Consider the following 23,754-nt stretch of genomic DNA (forward strand, 5'->3'; position numbering starts at 1 on the left):
TACCGCTTAGGCTTTAATAACATACTACAAAACAATCTCTTTTAATTTCACCGGTTCTAAAGCCGCTGCAAAGTGTCAAACTCATGAAGCAACAGTGTTTCTGAAACAGGAACACGTGTTGATTTCGTCAAAGAAAGAAATAATTTACCACATCAAAGATGTTTAATGGTATCTCAGAACTGTACAATTTTGAAAAGAATTATTAAAAAGAATGCAGTCTTAAATAGAAAAAGTAAATTTGTCAGCAGATTCTCATACAGATGAATTTATATACCTATATTTTACAAAGCAAGTCTATAAATGCATGTTTTTAAACGAATGAATTTTCTATTAGCAGACAAAGCATAATATGTGGTATGTCTTGGTACGCATTTGCGTAATTCCGATGTGTATGGAAGGATCATAATTTCAAATTTAAAAACATTTATTTCTCGATGCACTGAGACGAGGATGAGTTCGGTACCGGTTTTTCGTTTTTGAAAAAATGCCTTTATCCAGTGCTTACTGGATACTAATTTATTGCGTATAGAAGAAGATAATGAGGCCGGAAAGCCAATTCAGAATGAAACTACCTTTTTGGTTCTAAGACTTTCTCCCATGTCTTGGCCTAGATCATATCTTAGGAATTATCTCTTGACAATCTCAGTAAAAAAACTGCAAGAAGAATAGAATTTCTGTGAATAGGGCGGGCGCACACCTTTAACTCATCTAGCTGGCAAATCGAAATCAGCAACGACACAAGGATCCGCAAGGTCCGTAAAAATTTCCCAATGCTGATCCTTATGTCTTTGCGGACATTGGATCTCCGGATCATTATATTATGAAATATCCCTCAATGAAACCATACCATATTAAATTTCCTGAAGCTAATTCCTTTCAAAAAGTTCTAATTACGCAAAGACATCATGTTCTTAAAATTTGTAAAATTATGAATCTACTTTCTGCCTTGGGAAAGGAAAGTATTGTATTTGCCATCCCGCTTAGAAATATGAATGTAATAGTAGCATATTTAGTTCTTAAAATTTCATTATCTTATTTACAAGCTGACACGCAGTAACTTTACATTATGAGCTTAAGGATTCAATTGCATTATTTTTATTTTTCATTTGCATTATTTTTAGTTTTTTTACTCCGCTTTAATGTAAATATACTTCAAATTTATACTTTTGAATTATGTATTGTAGTATGAAAAATGTAATTAATTTGTATAGTACTCATATTAAAGTTAAAATAAATCTAGTTAATGATGAATGTGGGACAATACCTGATAACAGCTGACGGCCAGGTACCCCATTCATCGTTAACTGAACTGCAGTATTATGTTTATAGCAGTCTTATTATCTTGTATTAGAATACTATGTCAAATCTAATAAGAAGTGAGAGGTAATTTTAAATACAACAAAAATTATACCTTTTCGTAGAATATAGAAAATGAAAAAACTGCGAATTACTAACATGACAACGTAGATTGGTAAAGATACATATTTTTACATAACAGTTTTTGTTTACATTCTAAAGATACATATTTTTGCATAACAATTTTTGTTTACATTCTAAAAATAGAAATGCTTTTAGTTCTATTAACGCTGCAGTGGCGCTGCCAGCTAGTGTATGAAACATCCTTTGTAAAGGCCACCACCATGAGCTTTGAAATTACGGTATGAGAAGCTTTATCAAAAGATGCTTTAGCAGACCATGGAATTACTGCCATATTGGCCTTTGAGTCCGGGAAAATAAATAAATGAATAAAAGAAAGAAATGGTTTGAAAAGTCTTTCGTTTTTTTTTTTTTTTTTTTGTGGAATCCTTGCAAGCGTGCCTTGCGCATGTTATCGCTCAGGGCATTGAACTATCTATTTCAGTTACTGCAGCGATACGGTTCACTTAGCATTCAAACAGCTGGAACTGTTTTTTTGATTATTTTTTAATATCATTATTGTTATCCATTTTGAGGAAATGCATTGAAATTGAAAGTGTGCTAACTACCGTATCAGTAGGAAGATAAAAAGGCTTTTAAAAATATGCCGTATTTACGCATTTTCGGAATGTGCGTGGTGGGATTCCTGATTCATGATGTCATATGTGTAGTAAGTAATAAGAAGACCGTTCCGTGTTGTAACAGCGTATTAGTGTCTTTTTAACTTCCTTGTGAAATATATAAGTAGATTATTAATGGGGTTAACAAACTTCTGTCTTTTAACACCATGCTCAAATCCCTATAGAGCATGCACAACATAATGTGATTATTCCATTGTTGTCACTAGTCCATCTTAGGACAGATAATATTAAGTTAGCACCGGTGGAATTGTTAATTAGAATTATAGGATTACTCTCGCATTTCCTTTTCTGTGGGGTTATCTTTCTTTCTCGACTCCCTTCGGCAACTTTTATGATGCCTTTTGATTCCTGAATGTGTTATGAATTATATCAATATTACGTAATACAGTGGTCTCAAACTAACGGTCCCTGAAGCAATTTTATGCGACCCCCGAATATGAGTTGGGTTTGTCGCAAAGATTTCAATATTTTAATTATTTGAAGTCTGAGTTTATATAATTTTCATTACCATGAAAAATTAACATGAGTCACGCAACAGTAAATCTATAAATGGAGCTAATTAATTTACACTGTGATATAAATCTTCTTCGAAGGTTTGAAAACTCAGATTTTATTAACCTTTATTCGTACTTGTCAAAAAGTAAATACACTCTGTTACGAATTTTTAGACCAAGAATAATCGCTTTGTTTCGGAGTACATTTATATGCGAACAGCTTTTTTTCTCAGTTGAAAATTAATAAGAACCCGAAAGACTGATGAGCATCTACAATCCGTTATGAAGATAATATCTAATAATTTCTCGCCAAGGCTACAAACTTTATCAGAATTAAAGCGCCATCAGGTGTCCAACCGTAGTTAAAAAATTAAAAAGTTTATAATTACTTATACACAAACATATATTTTTATTTGTGCACTGAAGGAATATTTAGTTAGAGGTAGTAAATACTAGGTTGTCGTTATTTATTTTAAGGTCTTGTACCACTTGGGAAGAAATTTTAACTAAAAATGAAATAAGTTTTCAGTGATTAATTGAACATGTTAGAATTATTTGAAACAAATATAAGTCTGAAAATGTAATATTTAGCTTGAATTACAAAGCGTAGCGAACAGAAATTTCTTGTAGGTACCAAACATTAAATTTCGGTAGAAAATAAATATAAATTTGAATTTTTTTTTCTTTGGATATTGTTATTACTGGTTATGTATGTTTCGGTAAACATTTAGTAATAGAAATTTAAAATTTATGAAAAATTCAGCTCTGTCAGCTGTTTTTAGATCGGCTTATTCAGCCGCGTGCAATCTGAGTTATAATGTGTTAATATATGTATATGTGATATAAAGTATACATTATGTGTAACACAAAATGTATGTTAAATGCTTAATAAAATTTCTGTAGAATTATGGAAAATTATGATTTCTCTTTCATTCCAATAATTTGGGCGATGAATTACAGAATATTCCACATATAACTTAAATATGTGTTATGAAGTTATAGTGTTGCGAGGCCCCAACTTGTCAGCAACAGTGGTAGTGACTGCTATGAACTGTAAATTACACAAACTCGTAAGAAGGGTTTAAATCCCTTTTTATTCCACTTTAGAAATAACAGCTGCGTTCACTTGACGCTCACAAACTACGCCGACCCGGCGGCTTAACAAAACAGAAATGTGAAACTAAAAATAAATGACAGGATGAATAAATAACGAGATCACTACCTACGAGGCTCTAAAATCGTACCTAAGTTAACCGCGTTCTAAGATACAGCTGAGATTCAGCAAGCTTACTGATTAAGCAGTTGAAGATTCAACGAACTGCCGAAATAGGCTCACAGGCCGAAACGCGCGGTTCTTAAATTTCTACCTAGCAACCTTCACGCTCGCGATTCAAGAAGCACGCATACAATCTCGTTTCCATTCTATTTAAACTCAACTTACTTCTGCTAAAATTTGAATATACTGCACGTTCTACTACAATTTACATACTCTGGCATTGGCAATTCTAGGGGAAAGTAAAGGCTTGACAGAAAAGATAGCTTAAAATAAATGTTAGTTAAAATAAATATAAACCCTATATTTGCCGCTGCCAGAATTTGGTAAACTTGGAAGCAGGTCCTAAACACGACCTGTTGAAAAAGTTTCCATATTCTGACCTAAGACTCAAGAGCCCCGTTTACAAAAACAAACTGTTTCCTAAAACAATTACAATAATTTCTGTAGATGATTAAATTACCATATCTTCTTACAGGAACTTTTCTGGTCTTCATCAATCAATCTTTTTCTCTTCCTTCCAGCATCTGGAAACAATAAGTATCAGTATATTCGAAATACATTATGATTTACACTTTCTTAACACTCGATACATTTTCGTTTTTGATTCTTTTCTTTTCCTTATTTAACTGCTTACATTCACATTCATTCAAATATTCAAACATGAATTTAACCTTACCCTGGTTCTCCACCGTATGTGGTGTCAAACGGGAATCTTCGTGTTTTGTATTACAACACTTCCCCTAACCACAATGATTTGTTAGAATTCAACGACCAAATATGACACACCTTAATCGAACATACTGAAACTCGATGAGCTATGTTTAACATTCTTAAAATTCAAGTGTAGGTGGAGAACCCTACAAAACACATTCATTCTAAATTCCCCCTCATTCATCTTTAGACATGCAGGCTTTCGCTCTAAAGCATGATTTTATCTACTGTTTAATAGTTAGATTTGAACTCGTTTCTTTTGAGCATTTACTTTTAGCATCTAAAATTTTATGCTTCTAGACAAAATTCTACTTTTACATAACTTTCAAGTATTTACCTATATTTACAAAATTCTAATAATTTTTACAATTTACAATAAGATGAATAAGATAAAAATAAATTTTTACTTCACGCTTTCTTCGCCAAGCTGGCGGCACTGAAACTAAATATTCCATTAATACAAGAATACGAAGTTATTTTACTTTCGGCCAAATTCTGGCTTAACATAACAGAACCAGTCTTTCGACCAACAGGAACTGCTTGCTGTTAGATTTTACACTTAAAGAAAATAATGCTTTTGCCTTAGCTGACTACAGTAAACAAAACTAAGTCTCAACCGAGACAAATTGACTTCCGTCAACACATAGAACTTCATATTTACACATAACATTTCAGAACAAAAGAAAAATTCATAGAAGATTTTAACTTATCTTTGAGTTTTCAATGCTTGGAACTCCGACATCCTCTTCTGGCAAAATTGATCCCAAGTTACAGAGTTCATGGAAGTTAATCTCCGCTTTTGGGTCCTTCGAGTTTCCTCCATGGTGACGTTCCTTTTTCGCCCTCTGAACGCCGGCCTTTTGGGGTGGTAGTCTTCGGGTTCCTGTCTTTTCCGTTTGGCCCCTGGACGGCTGATCTTGGCGGCTTCCGGTCTGGATTCTTGCTTGAATTTTTTCTGCTGGTGCCAATCTTTTCTTTCCTCTTGCTGTCTTTTTCTTCTCGTGAACGGCGGCCTTGTTTGCTCCTGACTATCTGGCCCTGGAAGTGGTTTCCTCGACGCAGATTTTCTACCGTGGGAAGTTGTAACTGGTCTTTTCCTGTTTACCAAAGATTTTTTACGAGGCGGTGTTGATTTCCTGCACTTCTTGAATGCTGGAGTGTGACCATTTTCCTTCCTTCTTTTCGGGACCCTAGGAATGACTTGTAGAAGGGCTAGGTTCCTCTTCTGTTCTCTGCTTCTTGGGTGGTTGAGCGGGTGGCGTTAATTCTGGAATTTCCACTTCTTTTGCGTTTGAGTCCTGCAAGAAACTTTTAAGGATTTCAAAATCATTTTGATTATAATATTTTTTCACCTGGTCGGGACTTGCTTTACAGGTTTCCCCCTCTCTCGTTCTTAAGGTACAATACGACTCCCTTGATTTCCTGTATTACATAGGGGCCTTCAAACTTTGGAGCCAATTTTGCAATGAAATTATCTGGGGCACTTGATAAAGAAAATTTCCGCTTTAACACTTTATAACCTACTTTAAAATCTGCTTCACGGCGTTTTCGATCATAGTAAAGTTTCTGTCTATTTCTTGCCGTATCCGAACTTTTAACCGCCTGATCAATAAGTTTCTGTATATCTTTTTGTTTAAACTCTTCTTTCCTTTGTTGCACAAAGAATAATTTATCTAGTGGCGTAATTAACTTACGTCCTAAAAATAATTCTGCTGGAGTTTTTCCAGTAGTATCATGATTTGCTATTCTTAAAGCATAAGCTAACTCATTTATGTAGCCATCCCAGCTCTTGTGATGTGTGCTAACATAGCTTCGAATTATTTTGACAATATTTTTATTAACTCTTTCTGCGATGTTTGCCTGTGGTCTATACGGAACCATTTTGATATGGCGTATGCCAAGTCCAGAGCAAATGTTTTCAAAAATTTGGCTAACGAATTGTTTACCGTTATCGCTAATGACTTTTATCGGTGCACCGTATTTTAAAATGTACCTGTGTAAGAATGCATCTGCAACGGTTTTGGCTGACGCGCGTTTAAGTGCAACAATTTCTGTCCACTTTGAAAACTGATCTACAATTACTAAAAGAAAACGATTTTTATTTAACTCACTCTGAGGAAAAGGAGCAAGAAGATCTATGCCTAAAATTTCATTCGGAAATGTAGCGCGAATGCTATTTAAGTACCCGGCCGGGCTGTAATCAATATCATTTATTAATTGACATTGATTGCAGGACCTGACATACGCAATTACTATTTTGTATAATTGTGGGAAATATACCGCCTCGCGTACCCTTTTTATAGTCTTTCTGACCCCTAAATGACCCGATGTTGGCGCGTCGTGTAATTCCTTCAAAATGCTCAATCGAAGAGATGCTGGGAAGACTGGCCTGTACTCAAAATTTTCGTTTGTTGATTTCTTATAAAACAATAAATTATCTATTATTTCATAGTTTTGTGCTCTACTTCTTATTGCGGCGACATCTGTATGTTCAAAGATTTCGGAGTCTTTTAAATAAGCATAAATACTTCCAAATTCAGGATCAGCTTTCAATTCAGCAATAATTGTTTCTCTAGAATCTAAAATTTTGAAGTCAACACAGCGCATTTGAGTTCATTCCCTTCATCGTCCAGTTTTATTCGGGATAGTGCGTCAGCTACATTATTTTCTTTCCCTGGTTTATATTTAATTATTAGATTATATTCTTGAAGTTTTAAATCCCATCTTATTAACTTGGGCGTTAGGTTTTTCCCCGAGTAAAGTCTACCAACAGCCGCATAATCCGAAAAGACTGTTACTGGCGCTTTACCGAAATAAACTCGAAATTTGTGTACAGCCATTAATACGGCTAATGTTTCTCTCTCTGTAGCTGTATAATTCCTTTGCGTAGAGTTTAAAGTTTTACTAAAAAAAGCCAAAGGATGGCCATTCTGCATGAGAACCGCACCTACGGCATAGTCCGACGCATCTGCTGCAATTTCCAGGTTTTCGTCCCCTTCCGGGAATTTCAAAACAGGAGCATTGATAAGTGCTTCTTTTAACCTTTCAAATGCTGTATTTGCTTCTGCTGTCCACGTAAACTGACTTTTTTTCTTTTAATTACTAACAACGGTTCACTAATATTCGCGAAATCTTTTATGAACGACCGATAATAAGAACATAACCCAAGCAAAGAAGAAAGTTTCCTGGCGGTATTGGGAGGTGGGAAATTCTTGATGGCTTTTATTTTTGAATCCTGAGTTTCTATACCCTTTTGCGAAATTTTATAACCCAGATATTTAAGTTTTTTAGTCGCGAACTTGCATTTTGATGCGTTAATTGTAAGATCGGCCTCTTTTAATAATTTAAAAACCTCTTCCAAATCTTTAATATGTTGTTCCAACGTATTACTCGTTATAATTATATCATCTAGATAGATTAAAGTCGATTTTCCTAGGACAGGCTTTAGAACAATATCCATAGCTCTCTGGAATATTGACGGGGCTCCACACGACCCAAAGGGCATGCGTAAAAATGCATAAGTGCCCGATTTTGTGATAAACGCGGTTTTATGTATATCTTCAGGTCTCATAGCTATTTGATAGTAGCTAGACGTTAAGTCCAATGTAGTCATGTATCTCGTAGACTTAATCTTTCTAATAATTTCCTCTATTACCGGCAAAGAGTAAACCGGGAACTTAGTAATACTATTAAGCTTTCTGTAATCGATAGCAAACCTCCAAGCCCTTTTATCCGAAGGAGGGAAATCGTTCTTTTTCCTACATAGTACGACTGGACTCGCGTACTCACTATGTATGGGCGTTATTATCTGGTTCTGCAGCATTTCCTGAATGTGTTCCTCGATAATTTGCTCTTTCTGCTTATCATACCGGTAGGGTTTAGTCCTACAGGGTTTATCGGCAGTTAGTTGTATATCATGTGTTACAATTTGACAGTTACCAGACCGTTCTGAAAACAAGTTTGAAAAAGTACTCACCACTTGCTGGATGGCTTGGCTTTCATGGACACTCAAATGGCTAAGGTCTACCTGCGGTGGCTCCACCACCCTCCGATCCATTTCCAGGATAATCGAATTCTCCTGAAAATTTAGCTTGGCTTTCGCGGCCTTTAAAAACTCCATGCCTAAGATGACTGGATTTTGCAAATTTTTCACCACAAAAATTAATACTTTAAGGCTTTCATCTTTTATCTGTATTTTTAATGATAATTTCCCGATACATTGACAGGTTTTTCCTTGAGCCGCTATAATTTCTGTGTTTTTATTTTTAAATAATCGTAACCTATTAAAATTCTTTCTTGAAAAATGTATCACTAATAAAATTACCTTCTGCCCCTGTATCAATGAGGGCTTCTACTGGTACATCGCCATCTAGGACTTGTATAATTGGTAATTGGGAATTCTTTACCACGACCGTGTTTAAGTATCTTCTTAAGGGTTTTTTCGAAACTTCCGGGGTCTGGACCCTCGCTTTTACAGGCTCCTCTACTCGTTTAAAGCTTTCCTTTCAACTTCAATCTTTTGGGTACGCGGACTGTTTTTTTCAAATTTCCTTTTTGCGCCTTGACCTTCTAGCTTCGATGAGTTGGCTTGTTAGCTCTTTCCCCCATAAGAGCGATTTGTGTTTCCGGTCTGTTGATTTGAGAATTGCCTGCGGGGATTTTAAGAATACGATGCCCCTCTAGATTTTTCCGCTTTCTTCGGTTTTGGAACTTGACCGCCAGCTCGAAGAGTTCCTGCAAGGTACTTGGATTTCGAAGTAATCTTGGACAGCAGGTAGCAATCTTGGTAAGATTATTTCAATTATCTCCGTGTCGGGTTTCTTTCCATACAGCATATCCGTCAGCTTAACTTTTCGCAGAATAAAGTCCGTCAACTCTTCCATATTACGTTGATAAAAACTATACAGCTCGGCTTCTAGCTTTGCTCGGTCTTTCACTATGGGGAAGGCCTTTAATAATGATATTTTGAAATTTTCAAAGGTATATGTTTGGCCTCCGAATTCTCCTAATAAAAATTTCCCTATACTCTTCCACCATAGTGAGGCCTGTCCTCTTAGTGCAGACGTGGCAATGGCAACTTTTTGTCTTTCAGGCACAGGGTATAACTGGAAGTGATTTTCGAGGCCTTCTAAGAATATCGCCACCGATTTTTTTCCGTCGAAATTTACATTTGGCTTGATAGATGCTCTCATCGTTTGGACCAGATATCCAAATCCTTCTAACTGGTTCGCCATTTCTTGCTGTTGGAGTTGTACAGGAGCTTCAATCCAGTTATCGGCCATCTAAGTTCGTAAGATGTTCGGGCGCCAATATAGTGTTGCGAGGCCCCAGCTTGTCGGCAACAGTGGTAGTGACTGCTATGAACTGTAAATTACACAAACTCGTAAGAAGGGTTTAAATCCCTTTTTATTCCACTTTAGAAATAACAGCTGCGTTCACTTGACGCTCACAAACTACGCCGACCCGGCGGCTTAACAAAACAGAAATGTGAAACTAAAAATAAATGACAGGATGAATAAATAACGAGATCACTACCTACGAGGCTCTAAAATCGTACCTAAGTTAACCGCGTTCTAAGATACAGCTGAGATTCAGCAAGCTTACTGATTAAGCAGTTGAAGATTCAACGAACTGCCGAAATAGGCTCACAGGCCGAAACGCGCGGTTCTTAAATTTCTACCTAGCAACCTTCACGCTCGCGATTCAAGAAGCACACATACAATCTCGTTTCCCTTCTATTTAAACTCAACTTACTTCTGCTAAAATTTGAATATACTGCGCGTGCTACTACAATTTACATACTCTGGCATTGGCAATTCTAGGGGAAAGTAAAGGCTTGACAGAAAAGATAGCTTAAACTTAAAATAAATGTTAGTTAAAATAAATATAAATCCTACAAAGTGATGACAGTATAATAATTATTCGACACTTTGATATTTCGTGGGTATTCTGGCTTTCAGCAGGAAAGTTTATAATTTGCCTTGGTACAGTTTGATAATAAAGAAATGGAAGCTATTTACACTGCTGGAGTAAAATAATCTGGAACTCGGCATTCTTTTGCAGGCCTCTGAAATTTAATTTCTGTATTTTTATGACGAAAAAAATGAAAATCTTGCTTTTTTTCTCCTTATTAGTTTTTTAACTCGTATAAAAGTTCACTGATTTGTTACTCATGTTTAAATACTCTGCATCATAAAATATGCATGATGAACTGCCATGAAGAAGTTTTAATTATTATAATTATATGATTTAATTAATTATAGAATAATTTTAGAATTTCTAAAATATAGGGCTTATTGATTTTGAGTTTTGCAAGTTGTGATATATATATTTAGTTATACAGGTTTATCATTTTATCATCAACGTATAATTCAGTTTTGTTTACGAGCTCCTGTCTACTGTTTTACGTAAGATTTGGCTTCTGGGTTCTTATATAGATCTGCATATTTTTCTCTGCTTTAGCCTACTGATTTTTACGGGGATTTAGCCTACGGGTACCCGTACAAGTCTGTTGGTTATTTTACCTGTAGGCGAAATCTCTGTACAATTTTTTATGGATGTCCCGAACAGGGGATGACTGTTCGGGGAATCCGGGCTTGAATCAGAACCCACTGCTTAAAGTTCTTGGTCGAAAAAAAGTTTTAGAACGTCGTAAAATTTCATTGTCACGAGAATCATCAGCGGTAAACTCGGTTTTCGCAGGAATATTTCCACAAATTATCTGCACTGTTTTACGTAAGATTTGGCTTCTGGGTTCTTATATAGATCTGCATATTTTTCTCTGCTTTAGCCTACTGATTTTTACGGGGATTTAGCCTACGGGTACCCGTACAAGTCTGTTGGTTATTTTACCTGTAGGCGAAATCTCTGTACAATTTTTTATGGATGTCCCGAACAGGGGACATTTATCAGGGAATCCGAGCTTGAATCAGAACCCACTGCTTAAAGTTCTTGGTCGAAAAAAAGTTTTAGAACGTCGTAAAATTTCATTGTCACGAGAATCATCAGCGGTAAACTCGGTTTTCGCAGGAATAATTCCACAAATTATCTGCACTCAATTAAACAATTTGTGTTTTAAAGAATTGTTCTTGATACTTTTTTTAATATCATAGTAGTAGTGATCCAGTCATGTTAGGTGGAATTTAGTTATTGAAGTGATATAGGGCAAAGATCTAGATGGAGATAATTAGGGAATTTATGAAAACTAGAGAGAAATGGTGCTTGAATGATGCTAACGTAAAAAAGTTTAAAAAAATAATTTTATTAATGTGGAGGACGAGAGTCATTCAAATCAAATCGAATCTTTTGATCTTATAAAACAAAAGAACAAATTTTTAAGGCCTAAAAATTGCATTTATTTTTCAGATACTTCCCTGCTTCATTTATACTTTTTAATCATAGCCATTAATTAATAAGCCTCTGCCTAAAAATATTTATGAATCAGCCTGTACCATATTAGAATAGCCTGCCTTCCTTTGCCATCAGTGTTGCCAACCTGATCGGTATAATGCTTAGCAATGCTGGCTGCCGTATCTAGGGGCCCGGATTGGAATCTTAGTATGTGCGTGGCATGGAGTACCTAAAATACTGGAGAACTAAAATACAGAAAATCCTCTCGCGATGTCTGGTAGTAAGGAGAAAAGGGGGGAGACTTTCGGATCCGTCCACCTGGGGTATGCCCCATAATAATCGGAACCAAACTGTGCAGTTAGTGAGATGGCATTATACCTGTAAGAACACTTAATGAAGTTCTGGTGTCTCACTCACTTGTACGTCTCTTATAACCAGTGCTGAAATGCGGACCTCAAAGGAGCTCTTTTAGATTTTTTTTTTTAAAAAAAAAAAAAAAAAAAACCCACTGTCTTGGTAATCAGCATGTGCTGACTTTTCGAAAGTGCGAATTTTTGTGAATAATTATGCTTAACCATATCCATCAAAAGATTCTTCTGTTCTGCATTTTGATGACAAGTTAAGCTTCTATGATCCAGGATCCTTAAAAAAGTTCCTAAACTATAAACTCGGCGGCACAAACAGCCCTTAGAGAGCCATGGCCGGCAGTGCCCTGATATCTACTTTCTGGGCCCCGGGGTGCATGAGCATATTGCCTGCACAAGTGGTCAGGTTGGTCGCATTACCCCCCCCCGGTACTCATTTTATTGACTCTGTCAAGGGATGGAAGGTTGAGTCAACCTTGAGCAGCCCGGGAATCGAACCGCAAACCTGTGGTTCTGCTGCGCGACGCGCTAGCCATTGCGCCACAGGCCTACTTGGAGGTTAACATACCTGAACTGATGAGATAAAATGAAGCAAGCCATGCGGTCACACTAACAGATCTTTCAATAACAAAACCTTCCAGAGAATAGTTAAATGTAGAGATAAATGTATAAATATAGCAAGGGAGATAAATGCGGTTTTCACACCTTCAAATTTTTTGTTTTAATGTATAAATTAAAAAATCTCAGTTTGATGTTTGAGTGCTCCTCGTGATAACAAAAGAACAATGAGTTCAGCGGTACAAGTTAAACTTGCAAATTATTGTGAAATATTTCTGAGCAAGATAAGAACAACTTCATCTCTGAAATTTGGGCACATCTGTAGCACCTATTTAAAAGTTTAATGCAAATTTTTTAAATCATATTTACATATATTTGATGTAATTTGTAAAAAAATATTAAAACATTTGTCTCATATTACCATTCATACTTTTTTTTGTCATGTATTTATTTATAAATATTCTTCAGATATGCTTATTTTACTATATTTCTTTTCAGGTTTTGTAGAAACCGGAGTGCATTCCATGAAAAGAAACGAGACACAAGTAACTATGAAGGTAATCCTGAATATCCATTTGGAAGTTCGAATAAGGCATACATCAACAGTTCAGGTACAGGAAAATGAACCAGTAAACTTCAAGCATGTATTGTATTTTTTCAAAAGAAAAGGCTAAAAAAATTATAAATGAAATCAATATTAAAATTATATGGCTTATTCTCTATACATAGTCTGTAAATACATCTATAAATATTTTTCTGGGTTATTTTTTAAAAAATTCCGTGTATATCATAACTCAGCAGATAAATGACTGAAGATATCACATTTTAGTACTTAATAAAATATCAGATGCTACAGTGTTCAGAGATTTGATTGAACCAGATCTGAAGTATTGTGGATTATCACTTTCATTATTCTGACTGTGCTGAAACTGTGGTGATGTGTATGAAACAATCGCTTTTTAACTATTCGTTAAGATGAGATGTTATTGTTCATCATCATTTCCCCTTTTCATTCCTAACGCTTGACTTGCAATACATCAGAATGATGTTTCATACAATCAGTCTTAATTGAGTGTTAAGATCTTCAGAGATAATAGATGTTTAGATAGATGTTTTCATTCCTTATTAGTCATAATTATTTTAGTCATAAGAATTCTGTATTTTCTCCCCCTTTGTTTCCAGATTTGGAAAAATATCATAATGTGTATGATGCCTTTTTGAGTAGTAAAATGTTCTGTGACTGCCTGTTCATGATTCTGCAGCATCATGTAGAAACTCCTTCCCCCTACAAACATGCATACACAAGTCATCAGTTTGATGAAATATAGTACAAAGTCCGCAATCCGGACTGGTAAGGACTTCGGCGATTTCGGATTAGAGGATTTTTCCGGATTATAGATCATTAATTAAAATCTGGTAAGATGGCATGCAGAAATTATACAATTAAAAATATGAAACCGTAGTTTAGGAAATAAAGAGCAATTATGATCTAAAGGGTGTCAAATTTTACAAAAAAATGCTTAATACTTATTTGCTTACTTTATTAAACATTTCTTTCAACGCGCGCATGCGTTAAATATACGCACGTAATGTATGCGCATTCTCTACGCGCATGCCTAAAGTTTGTGGCTTTGAGGTCCGGATTATAGATCATTCCGGATAATGGACGTCCGGATTACAAACTTTGTACTGTATCATATATTTGTAATCATATCGATTGTATTGATATCTTTTTAGAACGCTGTTAACATTCTACTTCTTTATCAATGAATGTATGGACACAATTAAATTTTACCCAAACTTGTAATCCAAATTAATATACCTTTGCTGTCATCAAGTATAAAAGGATTTTGTAGGAAAGGAGATAAATAATATTTAGTTTGTTGTACAAAGTAACATAGAGAATAAGAAGGAATTTGTTATTCTTTCTTCTGTAATTTTAATGTTTTAAATGACTGTCATTTAATTTCAAAATATTATGTTTGCCATGAACTGAATATGTACAGAGGCTGTTCGCACATTTTTTAGACGAATTTCATTGTAATTACAGAAATATTTTACCTGTAATTTGTATGTTTTTGTTGTTCAGAGGCCAATATTTACAGTAAAGAAGGCATCGATTTAGGACAACACACTTTATTTACACGTATAATGAATAAAAGGATCACACAGGAAATCGTATTGACCATCACACAGCAAGTAACATCTCACCATCTCCATACGCTCGAAGCTCGAATGACGGATGTGTCGGTAGAAGAGACAGCTGCGCCATCATAATACGCATGCGCATAAGAAAAAACGTTCGCTCGCCTCTACCCAACACACCCCTCCTGCGAGCAACATTTTTCAATACAAAAATGAAATACAAACAATATATAACACATTACATTAAGAAATTAAGGAAATTACTTTCAATGTATACATTAATTTTTCTTCATTGACATTCTTAGTAAGAAAATCTGCAATCATATTATCAGTTTGTGAATATTTCAACTTAATAACATTGTCCTTTGTTAAGTCCTTCATAAAATGGAAACGTAAGTTCATGTGTCTGGATTTCGTAGATCTTGCACAGTTGATCCACTGGATGGCAGCTTGACTGTCTGTATTCAAGACCACTGCAGCATTCAAAAATTGTTTACATTTTAATTCTGATAATAAATTTACAGTCCAAATAATATCCTTACAAATTTCAGAAATAGAAAATAATTCTGCTTCACAAGTAGACAGACTAACACTTCTCTGCTTACGACATTTCCAAGAAATCAATGAATCACCTAGTAAAATAGTACCACCAGAAAATGACTTACCATTTTCTGCATTTCCCCAGCTAGCATCAGCATATGCATTTAAAACTCCAAAATCATTGCTATAGAAAAGTTTTTTATTTTTTGTACCTTTTAAATACCTTAATACCCTTTTATCCAAAAGATAATGCCTTTTTTCTGGTACATGATTAAATTGTGACAAATAAGTTGTTACAAATGATATATCAGGACGCGTTCTATTCGCTAAATATAAAAGTTCCCCAATTAATTCCTGATACAAAATTGCATCAATTTTTTCATTTGTACATGAAAAACCTTTATCTGCTCCTTTAACGATTGGCGTTTTCACTGCTTTACAATTTTCCAGATTGTGTTTAGTCAGTAAAGATTCAATATATTCTGTTTGAGACAAACATATACCATTTTCAAGTTTTTCTATTTGCATTCCTAAAAATTTTGAATTAGTATTTTCACGTAACTCAAATACATTTTTTATTTTAGAAACAATATTTTCAAGCATTTCTTTATTATTACAGAATACAGCTAAATCATCAACATACAAACACAATATAAAAATGTTTTTGGAATCATTATAAATGAATATACAATTATCAACTAACTAACTGTACCAGCCCAAGTTTTTCTAATTCATTTTTTATTTTCATATACCAATTTCTACCGGATTGAGGCAACCCATAAATACGTTTCTTCAATTTACATACTTTACCTTCTCCAATCAGTTTTTCATAACCAGGTGGAGGAGTCATATACACATCCTCGTTTAAGTCACTGTGCAAGTACGCTGTTTTTACATCATAAAATTTAACAGTCAAGTTTAATTTAGCTGAAAGTGCAAGCAATAATCTACAACATTCAATGTTAACTACTGGTGAATATGATTCGGTATAATCCTTATTTTTTATTTGATTAAACCCAGCCGCTACTAATCGCGCTTTATATTTTACTTCCCCAGAGTCTCCTTCCTTCAAAGTATACACCCACTTACTTTTTACTAATTTTGTTTTTTCAGGCCTCTCTACTATTTCCCACACTTCGTGTTTATGTAATGAATCTAATTCATTTTCCATTGCGGATTTCCAGTCATACCAATTCGCACTTTGTTTTGCTTCTGAAAAATCATTCGGAACATTACTGATTATACATGATGCTAGTTGTTTTGATTTGAGCCTCTCGGATCGTCTTAATAGTATTTCATTTCCATATTTATTACTTTTTTCATAGCTATCAGATGTTTGGACTTCATTCCCCCTGTCATCACCCCCGCTACAATGGCTTATGTCGGCGATTTCGAAATTCGATGAGTCATCATATTCGCTTGCTTGGGTATTTTCCGTAACAACCAATTCTAATTCGTTTCCCTTTCTTTCTAATTCTTCAATATCCCAAGTTTCTAAGGTTTTATTTTTTCCCATATAATTACTACCCTTTAAAGATTCGTTAAATTTAACTGATCGTTCTTCAATTATTTTGTTACTTGCTATATCATAAATACGATATCCTTTACTTTCTCTAGCATATCCTAACATTATCCCTCTTTTCCCTGGTATGTCAAATTTGTTTCGCATTACTTTCGGAATGTGAAAGTATGCCACACATCCGAACCTTTTTAGATAGTTTAATTTGGGTTTTTTACCAGTCCAAATTTCTTAAGGAATTTTTTCTTTTCCTTTCCGGGGTGTTAAATTTGATACTTGAGTACTAAAATTAATTGCTTCTGCCCAGAATTTTACCGGAAGCTCACTCTCATGTAGTAATGTCCTAGCTCTTTCTAAAAGAACTCTGTTTGCTCGTTCAGCTTTTCCATTACTCTCACTGTTATATGGAATTGTTTTTTCATGAAAAATACCTGAATTAGCAAGATAATTATCTAATTGTTGATTTACAAATTCTAAACCATTGTCTGTTCTCAAACGTTTAATTCTTTTACCAGTTAAATTTTCATACTTAGCTTTAAATTTACAAAATGCGTCAAACACTTCACTTTTACTTTTAAGAAAATAAGTAAAATACATTCCAGAAAAATCATCCACTAAGATCATAAAATATTTAGACCCACCAATTGATTCAGTTTGAACAGGGCCACATAGATCCGAATGAATTAATTCTAAAATTTCTGAACTCTGATTAATGTCAATATTTGGATGACTTTTTCTAGTTATTTTACTTATGTCACAAGTTTCACACTTAAAATCACTTACATGATTAATATCAATGTATTCTTTCATTTTAAGCATATATTTTGGATTTAAATGGCACAATCTACTATGCCAAAGTTCATAATTATTACCAGTACAATCATTAGCAATGCAAGATTCAGAATTATAATATGGTTCTAAATTAACTTCAAGCCTACCGTTATTCTTAAATGCTTTAAAAAGTAATTCATTACACCTACTAAAAACTAATACAGAATTATTCCTTGATTCAATTTTACATCCTTTATCCATTAAGGCAGTGAGTGACAATAAGTTATTTCTTAAATCAGGAATATAACTAACATTACTAATAGTTAAATTAATAAAACTTGAATTCTTTGTATTTATAGCTTTTGCTTTAACAGTACCAATACCTTTTGAATATATTTTTGAGTGTTTACCTGCCTGGTAAATTTCCCTCACCTCTGGTGTAATATTCTGAAACCAAAAGAAGTCTTTTGCCATGTGTCCGGTTGCACCACTATCCAGCAACCAAATTTTATCACATTCATCATTTTTTCCACGCGTAAGTTGAAGAGCAACATCATTTTCTCTTTCACCAGAACGAGATGAAACGTTCACACTTGTAGGTTGTAACTTCATTCTTTCCTTGTTACCTTTGGATAACTCCCTTTTTGGATTCTTGTTTCTGTAATAGCAGTCCTTCGCGATGTGACCAGGCCGTCGGCAAATGTAACAAATTCTTGGCTTATAGTTTTTATTCCTTCTTGATATGAACGCCTCTGCGTTGTTTCCATCAGGTCGTTTCCCATTCGTTGAATTGTGAACGGACTCTTCCTCACGGCGTATCTCGAGTACTTCATCAATTGTTTTTTCACGCTGAGTTTTTACAATTTCCCTAATTCGAGAGAATTTCCCACGAAGTCCACGGACTGTGTAAAACACCAGTTCTCGAGGAGATACATCTAGGCTTAGCGATTGACACTTAGTTGCTATTCCTTTCGCTCTTGCGATATAATCATTAGCCGACTCATGCAACTTCATTTCTAAATTTTTTAACTCATTACCAGCATCTATTTTTCGATCTTCGGCTTGTCCCGTAAATGTTGACTTTATTTTTTCCCAAAGAATTTTTGCATTCTCTTCTGTGGAGAACTGAAGTGCCTGTTGATCCGATAATGAAAGTTTTATATATGCTACGGCGTCAGCGTTTTTCTCATTCCACAATCTTTCATCTTTCTCGTCTAAATTTTCTGGTTTTACCGTTGAAATTACCGAGTCAAGTCTTTTCAGTGATAAGGCAGCTTTAATTTTTAATGCTCAAATAAAATAGTTCTCTCCAGTTAATTCGGGAACGTTCCACTTCTCCATTTTTGGCTTCCACTAAGACAGTTTCGGTTTCGACTTGGTCTCTTATATCCAATTCTTCTTGACAAAACCACGGAGCTGCTACCATTTGTTGTTCAGAGGCCAATATTTACAGTAAAGAAGGCATCGATTTAGGACAACACACTTTATTTACACGTATAATGAATAAAAGGATCACACAGGAAATCGTATTGACCATCACACAGCAAGTAACATCTCACCATCTCCATACGCTCGAAGCTCGAATGACGGATGTGTCGGTAGAAGAGACAGCTGCGCCATCATAATTAATACGCATGCGCATAAGAAAAAACGTTCGCTCGCCTCTACCCAACAGTTTTATGTTCTATTCGATAATCCTTATTCTTCACTATCTTTCTACATTGTAATTTTGAAGCCAATAAAGGCCTTTTGTAGTATCGAAAGAGATATTTTATCCAGTTGCTAACGAACAGCTTTCTAACGTATAAGGAGGTTGTAGGTTGGACAACCCGCTTTTTAAAAGTCCAAAAGCGCAAAAATACAATGGTGACAAATCAGGAGATTTAATAAGGATCTAGTGAAGGGTTAACGCCTTGGTATCTGTTTCTTGGTCCATTTTTCCCAGGAAATTAACTGTAGATTTTGGCATGTCGCTGTTTGCTTTGTCTTGTTGCAGTTCTACTGATTGATCACACTGTATAAAGAGAAGGTATTTATATCTGAAAATTGCGTATAAAATGTGTTTTTGATAATATGTGGAGTTGATCTGAACATTTTTCTTCACTCTTTTTATTTTTAACTTGCCGGTATATGAAACCCCAGCAAAAATCATAAGTCCCTTAGAAAAGTTTTCTTTAGATTCCTTGAACCATATTTTAAATTTTTTTTCTCCTCTTTGATGATAATAAATGGATCTTCTTTTTATTTCACTCATTTAGATACACTCAAGATTCATCTATTTCTCCATTTTTGTCCGGATAAATTTTTCTCATAATGAACTCTGCGGCATATTCTACTTTTGTCGATATGTCGTGGCGAAAGACGATGCACATTATGTTTTTTTGCCGATTCAAGATTCAAATCAGCAACCATTTTATTTACAGTTGACACTGAGCATTTTAATGATTTTGCAACTGTCCTTTGACTTGGAGGATTTTCATTTTACATTAAATAGCTTACTTTTGCAACATTCCAAACAATCCGTTTTCTCCTTGGATATGTATTTGGAACAATTTTTCCACTTGAAGCTAAATTTTGACGCTTTTTTACTTTATTGTTGACAACATTATCCTAGCTTTAGATATAAAAAAGTCGTGTCTTTCACAACATTTTTTAATAACTATCGATAGATACGAATAATTTTCTTTGGGAAGAAGATAAACTTAGCCTTCCATCCATTTCTTCTTTAAAGCAATGTTATACATGAAAACAAAACTGTCAAGTAGCAGACGATAATTTATACTTTCAAATATATAATTGCATTTAATTTTTTCCCCCCAAACGGAAGTTTTTTTTTTTTTTTTTTTTTAAACAGCAAAGCAAAATCGTCCAAAAAATGTGCGAACAGCCTCTGTATGTAGACAATCAAATCCACACTTTCTTGTGGATGGAAGTTTAAATATGAAAATGAGATATTTGAATAATACATTGCAGCGAGAGGGAGAAGACTGCTCCAGTCATCTGATCAAGGGGGTCCTCAAGATTTTAAGTATATGCACCTGTATGTAGGAGTATTAAAAAGAAGGAAGCTAAAATGTGATTTGCATTGAAAGTGTTAGTTTATTGTGCACTTGGACGTCCAAGAACTAGTCTCTAACTTTTATTTGGCGCTGAAGGTTTTTTGACAATATGTGTTTCATTTGCTTCTTGGAAAAGAAGCTTTTCAAATTTGAAGTTGATTAAAAGCTATCTTTGATTAACAGTGAGCAAAGTAAGACTTCACAGTTTGGCAGTCCTTTCAATTAAAAATTCATTAGCTAAAAACATTAATTTTGATGAAGCTGTAAAAAAATGTTCAGAAGTCAAAGGTCACAATAATCAGTTTTAGCTTTAGTTATTGAGAGAAAAGTTAAAAACATTTTTTAATTATCAACAATGGAATATTAAAAAGCTTTTTTTTTAATATATTTTGTCTATAGTTTTTTTTTTTTCTTTAGTCTTAAGATTTTGTTTCCAAACCATTTTAAATTTTGAATTTAAATTACATAAATGACAATTATATATTTTTGTTGACATTTGGTATGGCGATCCTTCCGATGGAGTCCCCTAGAAGGTTTCCTCCCCAGGCCTTCACAGTTGTAAGTATACCACTGCACTGCAGTATGTGTCATTGCAGGAAATTAATCTCTGCAAATGAGAATATCTATGATGTAGAATTAGACTTGGATCTTTTATCTAAACAGATTACAAGCTATTTGCATCATAATATTGAATTATAGTTTAAATCATAGCTTAATATTGCTTGTAACAACTTGTTTGTAACTGGTATAATATTGCTACGAAATGTACAAGCACAGTGAGATGGCTTCCCCGCAAAGCAGTTTTAGGGTTGCCATGAAGTGACAAGGGAAGGCAGAATTGCCACATTTGGCGAGAAATCGCACATTTGGCGACAAAATTGGCGATATGCCATGGACGGATGGAGAACCTTCTGGAACGAATTCTTACCGGTTTAGCCCAGAATGTTCTCGAACACAAGCCGAAAGCTATATAAACCCTGCTGGTCCGCAGTCAGTTAGTGGAATGCCTCGTTGAGAGGGCGAGTCAGTGTGTGCCTCGCATAGAGTGCGAGATAGTATCGAGTTGGTGTCTCGTCCAGCGAGTCAATCCCTGCGGAGTCGATCGAGTTGACAGCCGGGCAGCGAGTGCCGAGCGGGTCGTCGAGTGCACCGAAAGAGTCTGGTAGTGCATCGTCGAGAGAGCGTGTTGAGCTCCGGGAACGACTGAACCGAAGAGTCGGGAGCTGTGCTCTGTGTGTCGTCGAGTGCATCGCGAGTTGTAGCGTGGAGAGTCTCGAGAGTACGTGGAGTTCCGAGAACGACCAAGCAGAGTCGGGAGCTGTACTTTAGTGCTTTACCGTGAAGCTGTCTCCACCGTGATAGCCTGATAACCTGGAGGCTGCGTCGCTGATTGTGTCAGTGTGTTTATAGTAGTTCACCGACGATGTAAAAACGTGTTTTGGAGCTGGCCTGACGGTACTGGATAATAAAGTGTGTTTCGATACTTCATCAAGTGTCGTCGTTATTCACTCCAAATCCTCATGAACCCCGTAACAACTGATATTAGAAAAGAAAAACACAACAATATTCTGAAATTATAACCACTGTCTTCCAACCATAATGTTCTTCATAATTATATGATTGCTTTCATTTCTTTTAAAATATTTTTTCTTAAATCTTTTATCAGCAGTGCGTGTATGTGTCAGTTATTTTTTTCCCTGTCTATAATTTGATTTCAGTATATAATATTTCTTCATTTATATCTAATTTGTGATGCATATTTAATAATGGCTTTTTTTTTAGTTATAAATGAATGTCAACCTCATTGTCAAATCACTTTGAAAAATACCAAAGAGGTGAGTATAATGCTGTTATTATAAATTTAAGTTATGATTTAATCACACTCATACTATTTAAACTTTTGTAAAAATATTGTATTTATTATATATACTTATTCATTATGCATATTTGTGGTTTAGATCGATTTATAATTATTTCGATTGTAAATTTATTATAGCAATACCCATAGATAAGGTTATCATAATTTAAAGTATATAATTGAGTGTTTTTTTTTCCTTCTTTTTTAATATTCCACATAAATACATTATTTGAGCCTTCCTGAACGTATGTGTGAAATGCCATAAAAACCTGCTTGTATTAAATTAAAAAAAAAAAAAAAGTAAGAAAAGAACAACTGAAAGAGCAGTATGATCTTTATTTTAATGGACTATACACAGATTTATTTTCCAGTGAAACATAATCCTTAAAGAACGTTTTAGCAATGTGACTGAAGGAAAATTAATGTATTACCAACATGAAAAAATTACATTTTTAGCCAATTGGAAATCTGCTGTAAACGGAATGAAACTTAATTTCCTGAAAAAATAAAGAATAAAATTTAAAAAAATATGAATGTATATTGATAATTATTGGAATAAACTTTCATTTTTTAAAATGTTTAAAAATTGTGTTCTTTCTCTATTTCTTTTAAATGTTTTAATATCTACATATTTATTTATTTTTATAAAAGGAAGGAAAAGAATAATTTTGCAGATTTGCTAACTTAGTTATTGAAAGTTGTGAAACACTTTTCCTTCACTTTTAAAGTAATTTTTTAGCTATTGTTTTAATGCTAATTATATGTATTTTTAATATATTAGCCACTCCTTTGTTATAAGAATGAACATGACTATACGTTTTTACTTTAGTTGATTTCTATGAAAACCTTATATAAAATACAATAGAACCTCAGTTTATGAATGTAATTTTTTCCTGTCTTGAAAGCTGTTCAGGAATGAAAATAATATTTTCCATAGGAATTAATGTCAAATGTTTTTGTTATTTCGGTTCACTTCTGTGAAGGCACTTAAATTACTGTGAAACCTCAGTTCATGAACTTAATTTGTTCCTGAAAGCCATTTGTAAACCAA

At 34.5% G+C, this 23,754-nt stretch overlaps 1 protein-coding gene across 2 annotated transcripts in view; it reads left to right on the forward strand.

Annotated features, from left to right (window-relative positions):
• Positions 1-23,754, forward strand: part of LOC118195624 (F-box only protein 32) — a 165,634-nt gene that overhangs the window by 92,082 nt on the left and 49,798 nt on the right. The window contains exons 2-3 of one of the 2 annotated variants that reach the window (XM_085825529.1): positions 13,310-13,422; positions 22,628-22,680. In XM_085825529.1, the coding sequence (XP_085681655.1) occupies positions 13,310-13,422; positions 22,628-22,680 (166 nt within the window). The remainder of the gene's footprint in view (positions 1-13,309; positions 13,423-22,627; positions 22,681-23,754) is intronic. The other variant, XM_085825530.1, reaches the window with a different exon arrangement.

This window comes from Stegodyphus dumicola, chromosome 10 (genome assembly GCF_044657685.1).
Source record: "Stegodyphus dumicola isolate Sdum_Otavi_A_Nest chromosome 10, ASM4465768v1".
Lineage (NCBI taxonomy): Eukaryota > Metazoa > Arthropoda > Arachnida > Araneae > Eresidae > Stegodyphus > Stegodyphus dumicola.